Source organism: Tribolium madens, unplaced genomic scaffold, assembly GCF_015345945.1.
Source record: "Tribolium madens isolate multiple individuals breed KSU strain unplaced genomic scaffold, Tmad_KSU_1.1 Scaffold_1;HRSCAF=32;Tcas5.2_LG8, whole genome shotgun sequence".
NCBI classification, from domain to species: Eukaryota; Metazoa; Arthropoda; class Insecta; order Coleoptera; family Tenebrionidae; genus Tribolium; species Tribolium madens.
Window position 1 is genome coordinate 6,279,012 of NW_025400984.1, and position 19,503 is coordinate 6,298,514.

General features: G+C 32.2%; 2 protein-coding genes across 3 annotated transcripts in view; one reads left to right on the forward strand and one right to left on the reverse strand.

Moving 5' to 3' along the window:
* The first annotated feature begins 2,775 nt into the window (after positions 1 to 2,775).
* LOC123016448 lies at positions 2,776 to 6,630 on the forward strand. 2 transcript variants are annotated; one of them, XM_044416853.1, is made up of 6 exons: positions 2,776 to 3,067; positions 3,122 to 3,195; positions 3,768 to 3,852; positions 5,276 to 5,552; positions 5,613 to 6,098; positions 6,376 to 6,630. In XM_044416853.1, the coding sequence occupies exons 3-6, from the start codon at positions 3,805 to 3,807 to the stop codon at positions 6,549 to 6,551; spliced, it is 987 nt and encodes a 328-aa protein (XP_044272788.1). In that variant the 5' UTR covers positions 2,776 to 3,067; positions 3,122 to 3,195; positions 3,768 to 3,804; the 3' UTR covers positions 6,552 to 6,630. The 2 variants fall into 2 exon arrangements, with proteins under 2 accessions (XP_044272788.1, XP_044272790.1); XM_044416855.1 differs by having other exon boundaries at positions 3,062 to 3,195; positions 5,613 to 5,906.
* Positions 6,631 to 7,631: 1,001 nt separating this feature from the next.
* LOC123004481 (unconventional myosin-XV) overlaps positions 7,632 to 19,503 on the reverse strand; it is a 29,024-nt gene continuing 17,152 nt past the window's right edge. Inside the window, exons 9-12 of the mRNA XM_044397792.1 lie at positions 19,157 to 19,390; positions 12,305 to 12,534; positions 10,294 to 10,540; positions 7,632 to 9,439 (exon numbers count right to left, since the gene is read on the reverse strand). Of these exons, the coding sequence (XP_044253727.1) occupies positions 8,177 to 9,439; positions 10,294 to 10,540; positions 12,305 to 12,534; positions 19,157 to 19,390 (1,974 nt within the window). The 3' untranslated portion in view covers positions 7,632 to 8,176. The remainder of the gene's footprint in view (positions 9,440 to 10,293; positions 10,541 to 12,304; positions 12,535 to 19,156; positions 19,391 to 19,503) is intronic.

Sequence of the window (19,503 nt, forward strand, 5' to 3'; positions counted from 1 at the left end):
GTATGTTTTTCATTAGTTAAATTTTTCCAAATACCCACTACTTATCTTTAAAATTAAATTATAGTAAATACAATTTCAAGCAGTTTTCGGTACAAAACTGATTAATTAATAATACTACAGAATCAGATAACGCCAATAACAGGTGTCTCAGGGGGAGATGTAGGTAATTTTAATTTTTGCCATTAAACATGGAGTATCATATCTGTCAAATGCTTGCTTCTGCTTCTATTCTTTTACGGAAGTTTTCGACATTTTCATATAAAGAACAAAAGATAAAAAAAAATAAAATGTCTTAATCATTTTGGGAAAAAAATTGTGGTGGCCCACCCTTTGGCCCACCTGCTTCAAAACAAAAAAACATGAAATTTTCTAAAAAAATATAATTTATTACTGTTTATACAACTTTAACATAATTTTTTACAGAAGTATCATTTCCTGAAGCACTTTTCACTAACATTAAATTTTTTAAGACATTTTTGCTGGTTTTTACAACATGGTGCCTATTGTTATCCGATTTTATCGTAACATAGGGTTTTACTTAGCTCCTAAAACCTAAAATCTTTGGACCTATCATGGCCCACCCAAATACGAGGGCCTAATTCCGTGCCTGACAGGATTAATTCCTTGGTTCAAGTAATTTGGTTACAAATGAAATTTTAATAATTTTAGTGATAATTTTGGTAATAATGATGGCAATTGATTGCCGAAACAAGTTCTTACGACGGTACCTAACTTACATCTTTTTACAACTGGGGAAGCAACTTTGTTATTTAACTTCAATTCCTTCTATTGTAACAACCATTCAACTAACAACTATAAAAGTTTGATTCAGAGTTTCGTTTATATTGTTATATAAATTTATGTTGTTATAAAAAATATAGTTTTTTTTAAACTTATTTGGATTATTTCTACTTAAAAAATGGCGTACAATCGACCGTGTTTAAGGTATCTTGTACAAATACTGTGTTTTACACTGGGAAATAGACTGTAGTTGCGGTTTTTGACAAAACAATTTTGTTTATTAATTTTAAACAAATAATTACTCATGATTATTTAAATATAAGCATGAAAATAAGGTAAAATATGTAAAAAAAACTCATTTTTCAAAAATTGTTGGTTAGGTAGGTAAGTACTGTATTTTTTCTTGAGACAGCCGATCTAGATCTAAGACTAAGAGAAAAAAGTAAGTGCATTATTACAATATTTACAGTGTTTGTGTTTCTAATCTACTAATAAGTAAGTATAACACATGTTTAATTATTATTCTTATGTATTTATTAAAATAAATTTTACTAAATAGTAGGTGATGTATACAAAAAGCGAAAACTAGAATTAAGTAATTAAATAATTTTCACTAAAACAAAGAAAGTAAAGAGGTTTTTAATGTAAATTCATGCAAAATAGGTTTTTTACAACTTTGAACAATGCAATAATTAATAATTACAAGTTGGTTTAGATGAATTAAAATCATAAAAAAAATCTCTAGTTCGTATTTTAATATTTATTATTTTTTTAATTAAAGATGAATATCTTAATAATTTTAGACATATAGTGAAATGTTTGCGATTCTAAAATAAAACCTCTTTTCCAACAAATCGACAAATCGTATTTTATTTTGTCTTGTATGATTTTAGTGATAGTTATATTTTCAATCACCAGACGAGGTTCTTCCACTTTTGTTGAGAATTTTCCACTGACAGAAACAATACAGACAATTAGTTTTATCGCATTGATTGCTGAAAAAACATTAAAAATTATTCAGATAATGAATTAAATCGTTTTGAACCTCATACATACTAAGGTCATGTAGTGTGCAACGAAGTTATTCTGTCGCAATCCCATGTAAAAGACATCCTTGTTAAAATACTCTCACGTCCTGATTTACCATTTTTCGTACATTTGTAATTAATGAGTTAAACCCGAAACTGTCTTTTGAGAAAATAGATTTATCTAAAGAGTGTCTGGAAGTAAAATTTAACAAAGATGAGCTTATATCATCCAAATGTTTGTGAAAATTGTTGTAAAATTACATATTTACTGTATAGTAAGTTATAAGAGTTACAGCTTTCACCAGTATGTACTGACCATTCATTTTTCATTTTATTTTAAAATCAGAAAATCAGAACTTTTATTTCGTCATTTTGTTTTGTTATATGCTACTTTTAATCAGTGTTTTTACAAATGACACATTGATAACTATTATTCCTTGGCTCATGCACTACTTTAAAAATTTCAACAATATCATAACTTGTTAACTAGCTCGTAAACAAATCAAAACTAAAGACAGCCAACAATTCATCGGTACTTTTCTAACATTTTACTTGTTTTGTAATTGTTTATGAGCTTATGACATAGGTATTCAGATATGTGTAACGCAAAAAAGCAATTTATAAAACGTGTTAGAGTTTAGAAACGTAAACATTGAAATTATTTAAGTTGTTTTACACACTGTTTTTTACTCAGTTTACTAAGTAATGTTTATCGTGTATTATTATTATCAAATGTATGTCGTAGTAGCTACTGTTATATTCCACCTGTTAAGAGTCAAATTAAACGATCATTATTAAGTACCTATATAGAGAAAAATTATTACTATTCATCGGCTGTCAATCAATAGTTATTAATATACTATTAATTGACGTCTCTAAATAATAAATTAGTTGACAAAAATAATTATTTTGAAACTACTGTTCTTCCGTACAAAGTAAATAAAAATGCTTTAAAAAAACAAGGACTCGCAAGTGTAAATTATAACATTAGTAGATCACTCAGAGTTGAAAAAATGCAATAATGTTAGAAAAATAATGGATTCAAGGTGTAACAAAATGATGAGTTCGTGACGGGAGTGTCTTGTTTTTAATTGTTATGTATGATTCAATTCTTGACATTTTTCCTGCAAAGAAAAACTCGACCCTGAACTACATTTAAGGGCTTTTCGACACACAAGAAGCATTCTAATGTTTACAACTTAAAATTTAAATGAATGAATGGAACGTTTTAAAATAATTGTGTTCCATAACAAGTGGGTTATTATTGCTTTGGCAGAGGACTTGGTGGAAGAGTTATGGTGAGGGAATTTACAATCGTTCGCGGTGTTATGGTGTCAGTATTTATCTTTTAGATATGCGCGCAGGTTGAATGCATGCATATTTTGTGTTGATTCAAAATACAGGAAATAAGCGACAGTAAATTCAGGTAAGGAAATTGTTGCACATTTATTATTTTTTTATTTATTATTTCTACAAAACTGTTAAAATTATCTCCACTATTCTCAATTTTTGAGCTTTGGATTAGTTCGCTTTCGCGTAAAATTCGGATTCGTCAAAATTTCTTTGATCTCTCACTGAACCATAGTAAATCGAGAAGACTTTAGTACAAGTTCTGAAATAATGAAACCATATCGGTCTTTTAAATCTAAAATTCACTATAATAAAAATATTTCACGCTTACTCGAGCGGTCCTCCATTTACAATCTTGAATAGCAGTGATTAGGGAGATTGTTAAAATTGAAGAGAAAAGGAAAAATGAATGATGTGACTGATTCTTTAGCAATCGGTGTCAATAATTCGCGCGAAATTTCTAATTTTTCTGTTTGAATAATTTGAGTAGAAAAAGATTCGCTAAAACCGCACCAATTTCACTTCCTGTTCGCTAAGAAAATGTAAAGTGTGTATTTATGGGCTTTCCAAGGTAAAACCAATTGTTATATGTACATGAAAATAATAATTATTTGTTTCATTATATTTACAGCAGTTGTATTTTTACAGATCAAGGGACAAGGAGTTATGTTGAAACGATTAAGTCATGGCCATTAATTTCGATAGGTGGACCATTTTGAAATTACTTGAAGTGGTAAGTGCATCAACAATTAAAAAACTCGTAGTAATTACCAGTGACGCATTTAAAATCAACAAAAAATAACGAGAGTTTGTCATTAGTGACAAGTTCAAGAACAGGCTGCAATAATAAAATAATTTATTAGTTTATGCTGCAATTATAATATTATAGTAAATTAATAGGAAGAATTTTAAACCAAACATTGCCAAGGCTTATGAACGATTATTCACTTAAATAGTACAAATGATAAAGTACAAGCAGCATTTTTTAAATTATATTTTTTTTTCTTTTTTACTTGAATTTCTTATTTCTAATTTTAATATAAAAAACCCAATTTATATGTGTATTTGATTTTAAAATAGAACAAAGCTCAAACTTTTGAGAAACACTATAAATCAAAGTACTTATAAAATTTCACACATAGAAATCGTTATTTAATCAACGCAAATGTGTACGAATATGTTTATCTGTATTTGGAATAAAATTTATCTTACTATTTTCCAAAATTTTTCAAAATTATGCTTTGACTTAAATTTTTCTATAGCACTTTAGTATTAATAAAGTAAAAAGTAGATTCCTGGCAAACAAGACCATGCTTTTCAGTTTAATGTAATTGTTACGCCCTTTTATTGTACCTACAGCAATTTAACTAAAAGTGAGCAAATATTCCTAAATTTTTCAGTTTTCAAACTGTTTGTTTTCTTAAAGACTTTAAATGTCACAATTAATAATTTTTATCAATAACAAAAGCCAAATTTTACTTGTTTTTTTTAGTTTATAAATATAACCTAAATAAAAAATGTGAGAGAGGTTATTTCAGAAATAAAATTTGTTAAAACAAATTACATATTGTTTTTCTAATTACAAAATCGTCGTTTTAATTATTGTTTTTTACAGAATAAAAGCTCATTGACATGTTGGGATGTTTGATGTTCATTAAAAGAAGTTTTTTTTTTTTGTTTACCTAATTATTACTTATTAATTTCAATTTTTTGTATTTGCTTCAGTTGTAAACAGTTTATTTACGAATTAGTAAAATTTTACAACTTTTGAAGTTTTTGGCATTGCGGAAAATATCTAATTTTTTAACCATCACTTCTTGTTGCATGAACACAAATACAATTTAAACTCCGCACACCAAACTGTTAATAATTTTTTTTCGGCATTTTAAATAAGTTGAATAACAATGAAAACATTCAAAAAATGCGACAATTTTAAAACTACTAGGCAATGTATGTACATACGTGTACGAGTATATGGTTAAAAAAAACACTAAGTATGGGTTTTAAGTTTTTTATTACATACAAATAAACTACATACCAGACCTTCGTAATAAATATTTATAACACTTATTTTTATCTTACTTACAAAAACGCGTCCTTGACAAAAAAAGTTTAACAATTTTTGACTTGACATGTGTTGATTTACTTTTTTCCAGGCATCTACAATAGCCTGCCTTGTCTTCAAACGCGTAACAGATGACGAAGCATCCCGCCTCCAACTCTACCTCCAAAAACTTTCCCGCGAATGGAGAATTTTAAACAACGTAACTTGGGACAACGTTGGGGCTGCTGTCGCAGACACCACTTATGGTGGTTACTTAATTATAACCACAGCTTTGTTCATCGGGCGATTAACCGGAGAATTGCCCACCAAAAATAGGATAACTGAGTTCGTATTACTCGGAGTGGGTGCTTTATTGTTTATTATTTTAGGTAAGTTTCCTTTTCTGATGTTTATAATTGGAAAATTATGACAATTAACTTTATCGATAGGTAGTTTAGAGTTCGCGGCATTGGACTCAGTTCCGGAAGACTTGGTGGACAATGCAGCCATCATTGGAACTTTAACTTTGGTCACTGCTGCTTTGTTTCTGCTAGATATGGGTGGACCTAAAGCGAAAAAGAATAATCAACACTCGCAAACCCCTCCTAGGTCTGTTAGTAAACCCCAAGAGACAAAAACCACAACGCAGCAAGTGTACGAAATTGAGAAAGATCTAGAAAATGAAAAGAAACAGATGAAGGGGTTGGAGAGTGAGAAAGAGACGACGAAAAATGGACATTTGGGTAATGGATTTAAGTTAGGGGATTCGAATGGACGATATAGAGATAGCATGTATAAGAAGATTAAAGACGAAAAGTCTAAATCGTTTGATATTTACGGCAAAGATATGCACAAGGACAGCGATACTGATGAGCCTGATGATATCCCTCCTAAAATGGAGGAGCACTCCCCTGTTTGGAGTAAAATCAGAAAGGGTAGACATTTAGAGTTCCTCTCGTAGAGTAGAGAGGTGGTGGATCGAAAAATAAGGCAAAATCAGATTGTTGTCACATTTTTAACTAACTAACTAACATCTAACTTAGTTTTAATTCTTATTTTGCTTTATTTCAGTGGGACAAAAACCGTAGTTTTACACTAACACAAAACTACCAATTACTAACATAGATAGTTTTGTGTTTTAGTGTAATGTGTTTTTTCTGAATAAAACTGTGTCCAAAATTAAGAGGACAATTTTGATCTTTCTCTTTTCAGGACAGTATGGCAAATACGATATTTTGTCCCCTTCTTATCTCTATAAAGAAAAACCCGAATCAGAAACGGACAGACCTCCCAGTAGTCCTGGCGATCCAGGATACGTTCAATACACGGCCCAACACTGGGGTGAAACCGTTCAAAAAACACCAAGGCATAGTCCGACGCAGGTGTAAAGTCGAATGTGTTCCTTGTTTTTAATTTGTGTGAAGTTGGTTGTAATTTTTATTAATATATTCGACTTGTTTTTATTTACGTTACGTGCGTTATTTTTTCGGGTTGGTGCAAAGGTATTGGATTGTGACGAAAGTGGTAGCACGTGGGGAACTCATTATCTAGGTTTCAAGGCCGTGACAATTGACAATGATAAACGATTCGTCAAGGAATGGACTTTTGTTATGCGTTTAAATCACAATGAATTGAATTTAGACGAGATTTTTAGCCCAAATTGATTTAGGAAAAAAAGTGATCAGTAACGCGAATTTATTGCTGTTTTAGTCAAGGGAAAGTTGAGTAGGTACTTTTATAGGACAGATAATATTAATTGTGAAAGTTAATAAATTTGGGAGTGACTATACTGACTGGAAGTTTTTTAGTTTTTATACACTTAACTTATCGTTATTTCATATGTGAAGAAATTGGCTACGTTGAGTTAGATCTTGAAAATTTATTCAAGCTCTATTGTTACAAAAACCTTTTATGCTTGAACTGTAATATAAATTTTCCTTGGTGATTTTACAAAAAAAGTTGATGCTAAATATCTTGAGTATATACATAATTATAGGAGTTATTTTGGTTTGCCTCAAATACTAATCTGAGATACTAGTCAGCATTCAGCAGGCAAAAGTGTGATCGAAACATTTTTTTGTGTAAAATATGAAAAACCATAAGTTGTTAAACATTGAAAAATTGAAAAAAACCTAAGCAATATAAGTTTCAGTTTTTTGTGTAAGTTACTTCTATAAAAGAAACTCAATTTTGGCGCCAGGAAAGGTTTTTTAAATGAATTCTAGTTTTTTTGACCACTCTCTATTGCAATGTTTTGCTGCTTTTATTAATTTTAAAACTGAAAGGTTTTAGTCTTGAGTCTTGAACGTATTTGAACAGTTTTAATTGTAAATTAGAACATCGTGTGGCAAGTTATAACTTCTGCACAACTATTAGAGTCACTCTGTATAACAAAAATTGCGAACAAAATTTTATAATTTATTCTACAAGAAAACAACCAATTAATTAGTATCGAAAAAACAAACATCTTCAATAAAATACTTTTATTAATAGAAAATACAAACACCAATAATTTTACATAGAGAATATTCCACAAAGGCCACCGTCAATGTCGGACAAGAATTAATCTTGGAAGATTTAATTCATATCTCAATAATAAATAATCAAATCCGGCCTTTCATAATGCACATCATGTGTATAATAACAATAATGTTTTCTCATAATTACATATTACTTAACAAACGAATTCCCATACAACAAAAGAATTTTTTTGTTGAATCAGAATTAAGAGACAATATAAGATATATTTATAGCTAAAACAGTCGCAAAAAATTATTAAGTATAAAATAATATACACTGCGTACTTTTATGGGTATGTACAATAAATAATGAAGTAATTGTGAAACTACCAATTAACCCCATGTGAACAAACAATTTCGACTTTACTGGCCAACAGCAAACCTCGATGTTTCCGTTCCACAATTACCAAAATTACTTCAATTACGTATAAGGGAATAACACGGATATGTGAGCAATGTTAACAATGACTATACAACCTAAGCCTACGACTAAACTAATTCCTGGAACTGCTCGCCTGCTCCAGATTAATATACTGCCTAACCAACCTGGAAATCTCATGAGCTTGTTCAGTCTGCAATCTCGTCACCCGTTGCTGCAACAAATTCCCACACTTCATATCCAAAAACAACGCTCCATCCTCCGACCTGACCTTCCTCGTCGAAATCACTTCAGCAAACGGCCAATGCTGCAAAGTCTCATGACTCGTCATGTCCAAAAAGTGGACTCCACTGCGATTAAGCGCCAAAATATGCTCTTGCCAATTCTCCAAATCGCCAGAAACGCGTTTCACAGCAAAGAAACTGCTACCAAACAGTGGCCAGTTGCTCAAAATCTGGAGGACGCGGTGTTTGGCTCGCGAGACTTGCAAACCGGCTGCTTGCCCCCACGAAGTCTGGACTAGAGCCAGCCACTGCGGAGGCCGGGGTTCCCTTAAACCCAAGACGGGTTTCGGGAGCAAAAACTTGACTTCTTTGAGACTCGGGGGGTGATTTAAGTCAGCCGCGCGGTGGAGGAGAGCCGCGATTAGGGCCATGTCGCGGATGACACTTGGGGGCAAGTTGGGGTTGCCTAAACGCAAGAGGAGGCCTTCAAGATAGTCAGGGGCCACTTGGTTGAACAAAACTTCAGTGTAAAGTGGACTAGCATCGTGTTTGAGGGGGTGGTACCAGACCGACCGGCAGAAGATTAAGTAGAAGGGTTGGGCGGCTTTGTGCAACTCGGTTGTGACGTCTAGTATGTATTCATCGGCGGCCAGAGGCATCGTGAAGGCATCTCCTTGGACTATACAATAAAGACTAAATTCTTGTTGTTCGGCTTCGGTTCCAACACCGATCAAACTACACAATTCTGCGATTACATCGGCGACCACGGTGCTACATCTAGTATTGACCACTCGTTCTGCTCCCCCTGGTAGTCTGTAGATTTGTCGTCTAGCACTACGACCGGCACTCACCGCTGTTACTTCTTCAACCGAGGGGACGTTTTTACGGCCTCCACACCTCTGCGTTTTTCTTAAATTAGCAAGACAGACGGCCGCAGTGCCATGACAGACTCGTCGTCTGTCCGAAGCAGCACTGGACAGATGTTCGGTCAAAAACGGTAAAAGGTTATCAGAGCAAGCAAAATACGCTGCGACGATAGAGAGGAGTCTCCAAGCCCGTTGGCAGGATTCTGGTGACTCAGACTTGTTACTAGTTGTCTGTTTCATGAGTTGACAGTAGACTTCGTCACGTAATTGGGCGTGTTTGTGGCAATGCTAGAAATAGATATTGTTATAAGTACTTTAAAAAGCGAAACAGCTGCGAGATTTGTGGAAATTAAAACCGGGATGAGTTTCTAATGAAGAAGCGATTAGTTTGTAAGGTGCCAAATATGTCATGTCGGATGTCACTTTTTAAGAATTGTATAAAACAATAAATGAGACTCAGACACCACTATTTAGGAATGTTTCCTTTTTAGTCGAGGCTCATTTACTTGGAATAAAGTACCGCTAAGGTACTAATTATTAAACAATTTAAAACCTTTCATTTTCCCGTAATTATCTGCATAAGTATAATTACTTATTTAATAAACAAATACTAAAGAGGAGGTATCCAATAATTAAAACAAACAAGACTTGAAAAACACAAAAAGCACTGTTTTTCGAAACTATAAAATTCCGACATATGAGAAATCGGACCTTTCGTTTCATAAATTTTTCCTTGGTTCTCTTTTCACTTTCAATTAATAAAGGTCCGATCTGATCTCTGCAATTACTTCCTAGATTCATTCTTTTGTTACACTTGGTAAAACTTCACACAACGTGAAAAATGTGAGAATTTTGTACCACGTAATCAGGTTTTTATCTTTTAGATCTAATAAAGGAAAACAAACCAAAATCCGAAAAGAACAACCCACGTGTAAAAATAAAAGTAGAATTTGTGAAGCTTTACAAACACAATAGCCCTCAATAAATTTAAGAATAGGTAAGCAAACCGTTAATTAGAACATGGTGCCAAAATTTGGGTTACTTTCCCCGTAAATAAATTTAAATTTCATCAGTCTTGCTCCATTATCTTTCATAAATAATTTAATTGTAATAAGTGTTTCGGCAACAAGCGTGCAACTCACCATCAGCACTGTATAGACACACTTCACTTCGGGCATTTCCGGGGTTAGTGGTAGATCTCCACAGTACCTCAAAATGCACTCAAAACACTCAACGGCAAGAGGGCCGAGCTCGGGGTCTTCTAGACGCAGAAGAGGGCCGTCGATGGGTGTCCCTTGCCATTTAATCAAATCGGTTTGTTGCTTCCAAGTCCATTCTTTGCGCTTTTCTTTGGATTTTATCGACGAGTCCATTTTGAGAAGTTCCAAACTGGAATAAAATCACAAAGTGTGGTTTGAGATTGTAATAAACAAATACCAATTAAGATGTTTTAAAGCTATTCCCATTTCAAAACTGGCCACATATTCACTCAAACGCGAACCACCGACTAAATTTTTTTATCAGCCGACTAGACCGCATGTGATGAGAATGTTTCGTCATTGTTGTTGCTTAAGAATAGCTACTTTTCTTTTCGATGGAATTATTAGTTTCAAACGTGCTCGATAGCAAAAGCAATAAAACTCCCATATTATCAAAAGGAGATCAAGAATCATTAATCGTTTCCGTTACACTCGAAGATCTCGCTTAGCCGTTATATAAATCAGCTAATGGAAGAAGAACTTGGAAATTTATGCAAAAATCACTCTGGTCAGGTAACCACTGAATAAAGATCAAGTGGAGGATCTACAAAATAAGGACATTCCGTAATTATGCTTTCTAATTTTTTACAATGAAAGAAAATCTTACAATTGTTGCACTTGGGTGACCAAAACGTGCATAGACGGTTTTAATTAATATCGCTTTGTTATTTTAATAGTGCTGAACTAAGTGAAGTCTTAATAAATGTAGTGAAACAGATACGAGTTAATTGAAGAAATGTGTCGGAAAAAATAAAAATGCATTACAGACACTAATACCTAGGTGAAATAATTGACTAACAGCGTAGAAGTTGTAACGGATAAGTTCAAAGAGAAACACAACATATTTTTGAACAAAGTTTTATAAATAAAAAAGAAAATTGTTTTAACGTCATAAAAAACCACTAGATACACAACATTGTACCTTGTCATAATCTACTATGGTAACAATAAAAAAATTACGTAATTCAGGTTCTTTGTTTTCTTACCAACACACCACAAATATGCTTACAATAAAACCACTTAAAAAATTAAAAAATCTATTAAACAAGACGTGTTCAAATAATATTACGAAGAAAAGAGTATTTAAATGACCATTAAAGAATCCATTTTTTTCAAATTTAGTTCCTAAATAAAATTAAACAAAAACGTCTAATAAACTATGTTTTTGTATGAAACAATTCGCTTAAAATTGTAATCAAACACAACAAGATAATTTTTAAATTACTCATCAATTATTGTTAAATTGTAAAATAATAAAAAAATTAAATAAATTAACAGTGAAAAAAGGAATTGTACTTTCTACCACTAATACGAAAAAGTACACGTTATTATTGCACATCGGAGATGTAACAACATTCTTAAACATTCACGATTTATAGCAGACCTGTTATTGAAAATGAATGTGTCTAATGTAATTATTATCAACTATTGGAGAAAGTGTCAAAAGCCAAAGTTTACCTTTCTGGAAGCAAGTTATATTGTTATAAAAAAAAATAAAAAGCCAAACAATTTCCTTTCATATAAGTAAAAGTGTTTTTTGCAATATTTCGTACTTTCAACAAAAGACCAAAAGTAAAAGTGATCACAATGTGAAGGTCACTTTGATTAAATTTTTTGTTAAATCCAACTAGTGTTGCAATGTCGTGAGTCGCATATTCATTTTTTTATTGATGTTTCAAAATGTCAAATTAATATATTATTTTTTAAGCAAGTGAAAGTATACTATGTAAACTATATATTTCATATTCTATTTTTAACCAATCATAACTTCACAATTAGGTCTAGAGCAACAGGAAATGGGACAACTGATCCAAAAAGTTGCGCCCTTTATTACATATTGTATATTAAAAAACAACTTAATCAATTTGTTATCATCGTTTTAAAAAATACTCACTCTGCTGACTGCCTAAAGTTGTGCATAGCGAACTGCATTAGGGAGTACTTTCCAGTCGGGGGCAAAGGACTACTCGGCGATTGTGCCCTTTCGCCTCTCATTTCGGCTCTCATCTCAGTCGGAGAGGCTGCAAGTCTCGTTTCCTGCACATTGTTGGCCTTTCTTGGTGAAACTTCGCTGCGTTGTTCGACTTGTGGTACTCTCTGCGGCGGCGATAATTTCATTTGTAACTGCAACAAAGATTACGTTAGTTCGGTACCATATGGCACGGCGATTTATTAAATAATTAAGAGTTATTCCAATAGCCAAAGACCAAAACGAATCGGATTTAATTGCGAGAGGTCGTTGCATTTGATGCAATAACCGTATTATTTTACGGTATCTTTGACTGTGATTTTTGTCTTGAAAAGTTTCAAGCAATTTATCAGGTAATAAATTTAAAGGTATATACATACCCATGTGAAAGGGAGTAATTTGGGTTTCCTGTCTTTTAAGACGATGAACCGATAAAAATGTAAAAGAAAAACAAAGTAACTGTAATTTTCTTAAAAAAAGAAATAATTTATGAGTTTATAAGCACGTAATGATTTTTGCCGAGGTTACCTCTTCACTTTTTTCAATGATTCGGATGACTTAACAAATAACTGAAAATTTTGACTGACCATTTATCTACAGCATCTTCGAACACATAATTTTGTTTTATTTAATTACAGATCTTTGTCATTTACTGTTTAGAAATTTTCTGACACATTTTGCCCATTATGCCACGTAATAGAAACCTCCTATAGTGACAAAAGGAAAATAAACTTTCAAACGACCCCAAAATCATTTAAAAACCATTAATAACTATAATATAATGTCGGAAACTTAATGATAATGCCAGGAACTTCGTTAACCAAGCGCAATTTGCAAGCAATTTTCTTAAACAACCGCTACTTGAATAAAGAAGCTTTCAAACACCTCAGTTTGCATCTAATTTATAACGTAAAAAGCGGAAGCATTTCGAATTAATTATGTAATTTTTCAAAATAATTGATGATGAAGGCCGATGATGCTGGATTCGTGATGTAATGTTTTGCATTCTTCACCTCACATATCATAAGCTCGTTTATTTTGTACTCGTTACACAATTTTCAAGTTTCTATGTCTCGAGGCGGTTGTTTGAATAACATTGAGTCAGATTTTTAAGTCTTATTTCTTGTTATCAAGTGCAATCAGAGCTGTTTCATCACATTCGCGACAAGCAAAGATTTCAACTTGAGGCCTTATATGACTAGAAAAAGATGGAGAAAGTGGTTGATGGATGATGAACAGTGCTGGCAGATATCTCCTGGTTTTATTATTTAATTTTTCTATCTGTTGATGTTCTATGATAGTTAATTATTATAATTATTATTGAAAATTAATATTACCATAAAAAAACAAAGTTAAAAATTGACCTTACTGTTTCAGACGGGTCAGGTTTAAGGCGCGGCTGAATTTACTATTTATAGCTGAAATAAATTTTTCATACAACGAATGTACATATATGGCTTCTAAATTTTTTTATGGCCACCCAATTCGCAGTTTGCAGTTATGCAGGGTGTTTAATACAAACACCACAAGCTGTAACTCCATTATTTATTGTGAGATAGATATAACAAAAAAAATATTAAAACGATGTATTTTTTCAGCAGAAATTTTTTAGTGCCTACTTTAGTCCTCTCTCCGTTTATAATTAAAAGTTCTACTAATTTAAAAATGTGAAAATTACTTTTTTTCGTCCACAACGATTTTTTATGCTTTTTCATATTTATTCGTCGTTAGCTAAACATTTACATTTCCCCAGACTGCACCTTTTCGTTAATTATAAAAAATCCGGTTTTAGTGTTTTTACCTGACAACTTTCCTTTTCACTAGAAAAACTTTTCAATGAATTTCTTCAGATAAAAAACAATCTGAGGAATTAATTCATTCTATATTTCTTCGCGTAATTGTTTTACCTTTTTTTTTCTCAGCGTGACTAATAATAGTATAGTAGTAAAACGTTACTCGAAGTTGTTGAAATGTGATTTGCAAAAAATAGTCCTTGAAATAATTGACAGTTACTTTTGTCCCGAACTACAACTTTCTTTTCTTTTTATGTGCTAATTAATCACATGGGCGTAACCCTTCCAGTCATCAACGAGTCATTTCTCGGCCCCTGGGCCTTCCTGTTGCCTCTTAAAACGGCTGTGACAGTGCGAGTTTTTTCCTTTCCAAGGTGTATTTTCTGCGGTTGTAAAAGTTTCTCCTCTTAGCACTTTCTTTCTGAAGATGCGACGCAATAATTCTTATTTTTTTCAATCGGAGGAAATAGTGTGTGCTCATCCGAAAGATGGTTATATAACCCAAACAAAATTAAAGATTGGATAATATTCGTGGGACAGTGTCACGCATGTGGAATTTTTTAGTTAACAATGGGAACTGTGAAAAATTGATTTCCGGTAGTAAAGTCACCTTCATGTTAATTGAACTTTGATTATCGTCCTTTGATATTGAAGTATGCGTTATTAATTGGCCGCTTGTGAAACCGTAATCAACTGGAGATAATCTCTTGTTCTCTAATTGGCATAATGCCGGGCTTGGTATTATTATTTTTTGTTATTATTACAATCGTTTGTTTAATTTTAATTCGATAATACGGACCGAATTAGGTATTTTAAAATAGAGCAAAGCACAAAAACCAGCACAATTTTTTCTACCGCTAAAGTAATTATTAGTTAGCAAAATATTTAGATAATAATAATAATAATAATTATTGTTAATATTAATAATACAGTAAGTACTCTCTAAAAACTCTCATAACAATAAAATAAAAAAACTACAATGATTTTTCATTGAACTTTTGCAATAGTTAATGTATTTTCAAGAAAAAACGTAATTTAAGTAATTATTTTTCATATAAACTCTTAGCAATAAGTATAAAAAAGTCAAGGGTGTATTAAACATCAATACCTAACTGTTAAAACATTCTGCAATTATAAGATTATAACAAATTACATTTAAAAACAACTTAGGTATACACTTATACAGTGAGCGGCAAAATTATGGAATAATTTTATTTATTAAAAGTAAAAATATTTTGTTTTGACAAAAATGCTCGAAAAGGTCAATTTTCTTTTTAAAAACTAGAGATTTAAAATTGTATATTTGGTTTTTGTTGATATTATTTCACTTTTTTGTATATTTTTTTTAAACTTTATGTACACCAATACTTTGGTGTTGACATTTCGACAATTAAAAGATCTATCGAATTAGCTAAAAAAATAAGGGTTTCCAATAAAAAAATATCGATGACGTCATTACTCAAAAACCAAAAAGTGTAAAATTTTAAAATCAAGTTGAAAATTGGGCATTTTTAAAGAAAATTAACCTGCTCGAGCATTTTTGACAAAACAAAATATTTTCTGTATTAATAGGATTACTCCATAATTTTTCCCCTCACTATATAGTTATAATGTCTCTACATCATAACTAGTTTTTTCTTCTTATCTCTATAAATAAATGAAAATAAGAAATATAAGAAAATTTGTTGCAATACAATGTTTCTATCCATTATGTGATTTCTTTACATTTTGTTTAACCATCTAATACGTTGGTACTTAAGAAAGAAATTAAATACAAAAAAAAAAATGAAATTATCAAACGAACTTATCAATGACAGCAGTTAACAATTGTGACTTTTAATAACAAATAATTTGGGATTTTAAGAGACGTAGTATTTACCTAAATAAAAATAGTTGCTGTTGGTATTCATATGTTCATGATCATCTGTAATAGATTTTAAAAATGCATTTCAAAATTATCTGCAAAATAATAATTCGTAAATAATTAAAATATAGTACTAAAATTTTAGTATAGTAATTTTAAATTACTAAAATATTGATAAAATATTAATAAATCTACAAAGCTTTATCCAAGATAATATTGACTCTCCCAACTCATAAAAATTTGTTTTTGAGTACGATGCCTTATGTAGGGCCTAAAATACAAAAACAATACCAAAATTTAGACCCTTAGCAATTTTCAATAATATTAAACAGTTCCTTGATTTTTTGTTAACAATCAAAGATTCAATGTAATTTTTCTTAAAACTGTAACTTTGATTTACTATAGTTTTCGTTGGGAGAGTCGATATTAAGATAATACGATTCAAAGAAGTTTTAAAGATACGGCAGATGTCTAAATAATTTATAGTTCAATTAAATCAACTATAAAGCCTACTTTGCCCTATTTAGTCAATCTATCATCTTACCTCCTTGCTCTGCTGAGCTTTCGCACTCGTGGTAGCACTGGTCTCTGTATTTTCAGTCTTTTTACTTTTGTTAACGTTTATTTTACTAGCGTTTGTTTTATTGACACTGTTTACACTATTTGTGTTAGCGACGTTATTGTTGTTATCGGATTTAGGTTTGGTGCTGACAATATTTGCATCACTTTTTTTAACCACAGCATTCTTGATATTCTTGGTGGGTCCATTACCATTCGCAATATTTTTAATATTGTTGGTAATTCCATTATTTTTCACTTGATTGTTGTTATTGCAGTCCTTGCCATCTTTGTCTTTCAAATTCTCAAATCGCGCCAAAATCTCCTTAACCGACACTTTCGGCTCCGCTTCTTCCGGAATCGTCTCCATCCTCGACGAGATAACATCCTGTTTTTTCTCCACTAGACTGTCATTAGTAACAAAATCGTACCCATCCGAATTGCTGCTCTCCGACTTGGTCCAGGAGCGAATGCTCCCGCAGGGGTTCTGCGAGTAGACCTCGCACTTGACCGTGAAGGAATTCTTCGACTTGGTGTCGGTCCCCGAGTCGGAATCGTGCGAATCATCGCTGAGACTCTCGGAAGGGTTGGAGGAATTCGCCAGACTGTCCAACGAGTTGGCCCGGAAATCCTCGGAAGTCTTGTATTTGGAGATTTCTGCCCACTTTGTCTTATTCATTTTTCCGGAAAGAGTCGGAACAACATCGCCGTGTTGACGGTACCGTGGCTACGTTTCGAATGACTTGCCGGCAACTGGCGAGCGCTAGCTAGATGAGCTCTAATAGTTCCGCTGACCCACTGATGACCAGCTTCGGTTTTTATGTGGGACACTGTGGAACAGGTGCCGGGGGATTCTTTCTCGCAGAAGTACCAAGTCGAAACAAGACTGATTTTCGGACGTGTTTGATACTATTTTGAGAAGTAAATTGCACCCACACGCGCAAAAAGCAAAGTTTGTTTCCAAAAGTACCACAAATTTGACGATTCTGGTACTACTTTAAAAATGAGATGGTACCCGAATCAAAGCAGAAAAATTGAAAATTCAATTATAAACTCGCAAGAGGTGAATGAATCCTAACGACTCCACTATGTAAATAATCCTTATAGAGCGAGGCTTTTAAATGGCCTTGATGAGAAAGTTTAGAAAATACCTACAAGTGATTTTATCGACACGATACGTTTCGTTAATCGACAGCTATTATTTAATTTGACAAAAATTGATAGATTGTATTGATTTGACGCAATGTAGTGAAAATTTAACCTCGGGTTATGTGAAGATAGTAGAAATGAACCTAGATGGTTGTGTTATGGTACATTGGTTGAGGTTACGGCTGTAAAATATTGGTTGTGCAAGAAAGTTACGTTGAGATTTATGGGTTGTTAATAACGTGTTTGCCAGTTTTATTCGATTAAAAATATTATATAAAAATTATGTGATTGCTGTTTCTTAATTACATCTGTAAATTCTTTAAAGAGACTACATCTTCCCAAACTGATTATTTTGCTTCTATGCTAAGCGTGGTTGCGTGCAAATGATGACAACTTTCTTCTTGATTCAATTAATTGCATTTTATCGAGAAAAGTTTTTCTATGTGTTATACTCTCACGTCGTAAGAATACAAACATATAGGTCTAATCACAGATGTGAATTATTCAATGCAATTTAATTCAATTGAATTTAAACAAAATACAATTATTAATATATTATTAAAAAATAGTATCTTTATTTTAATTTTTAAAACTGAATTTATCTTCAACAAACTGGTTATTCAATAACTGCGTAAATATAAGTTAAAAGACGCAATAAGTTATTTTTAAAAATTTTCTCAGCAAAACAAATTACAAAGCACGTCTGTTGTTAAATTGTTTAAACTGTTTAAAAATTACTGAAACCGTTTTTTTTTGTTTATTGGTATTTATAAATGGTTAGGGACAACAAGGAAAAGTCATTATTGTTAATTTTTATAAATGAGATGAAACATTCATTCAATTTCAACTAAAATTTTGTAATCTCAAAGATGAATAGTAGGTATTTAATCATTCTTTAACTACAAATTTGATAAATAAAATAAATAAGTGTAATAAAAGACAATTCGAAATAAATAACGTTTTTTAATTCAATAACCTCTTTAAAATCATAACCATGAAGGTGGCCTATATGTTTTTAATTATCAAGTTAATGTATACTATTTATTCAAACACAATCATTAATAATTAAAACATCATCACCGCTTCTTCGCACTTTGCACGATACAGAGTAATTACTATACAACCAAGTGTATCGCTTAGAAATCATCCATGCCGTTATTAGCATTAATTACAGCTAATAAAATTCTTCAAACAGCTACTACCAATGTGGCAATAAGTTTCCCAACTGGGTTACTCTGCGTGAAATTAGCCTTTGCCTGCATCAAGAAGCACTATATGAATGCAAATATCTTAACGCACTAATAACAATTGTAATATCTCACCCAAATGCGTAAAAGTTTTTTCCCAAATAGGCCATAAAACGAACTAATTAAATCTTTATAACTAATGGATTATACGTGAAACATCACTCACCTTGCGATTCTCAGCGCAGTATTTTGTCACCATTTCGGATAATTGTTGAGCACGGGGGGTGTGAAGACTGAGACGCCGTTGAGGAGCATCGAAACTGACAGTAGTGGGACGGGGGGCTGTGCAAGAGGCGATATCTTTCAAAGGATACGATTTGATAACTTGGAGGTGAGTTTGCTCTCTTTTAACCAAGTGGATACCCCAGTGGGATACAGCGACAAGTTGGACATCCGATAACTGAAAGTAAGAATTTCGAATTTTGAAACTAATAGTCCAGTCAACAAGTTGTAGAATGCATGACTGAGAACAGAATTTTTAATTTCAGGGCTGTATTTGAGTAAGTAGCAGGT

Excerpts from the sequence above, each read along its gene's own strand:
- LOC123016448 (XM_044416853.1), top strand. The coding sequence starts at position 3,805 with ATGGCCATTAATTTCGATAGGTGGACCATTTTGAAATTACTTGAAGTG. Across the intron at positions 3,853-5,275 it reads TTTTGAAATTACTTGAAGTG|GCATCTACAATAGCCTGCCT; the intron begins GTAAGTGCATCA and ends ACTTTTTTCCAG. Across the intron at positions 6,099-6,375 it reads TTGGAGTAAAATCAGAAAGG|GACAGTATGGCAAATACGAT; the intron begins GTAGACATTTAG and ends TTCTCTTTTCAG.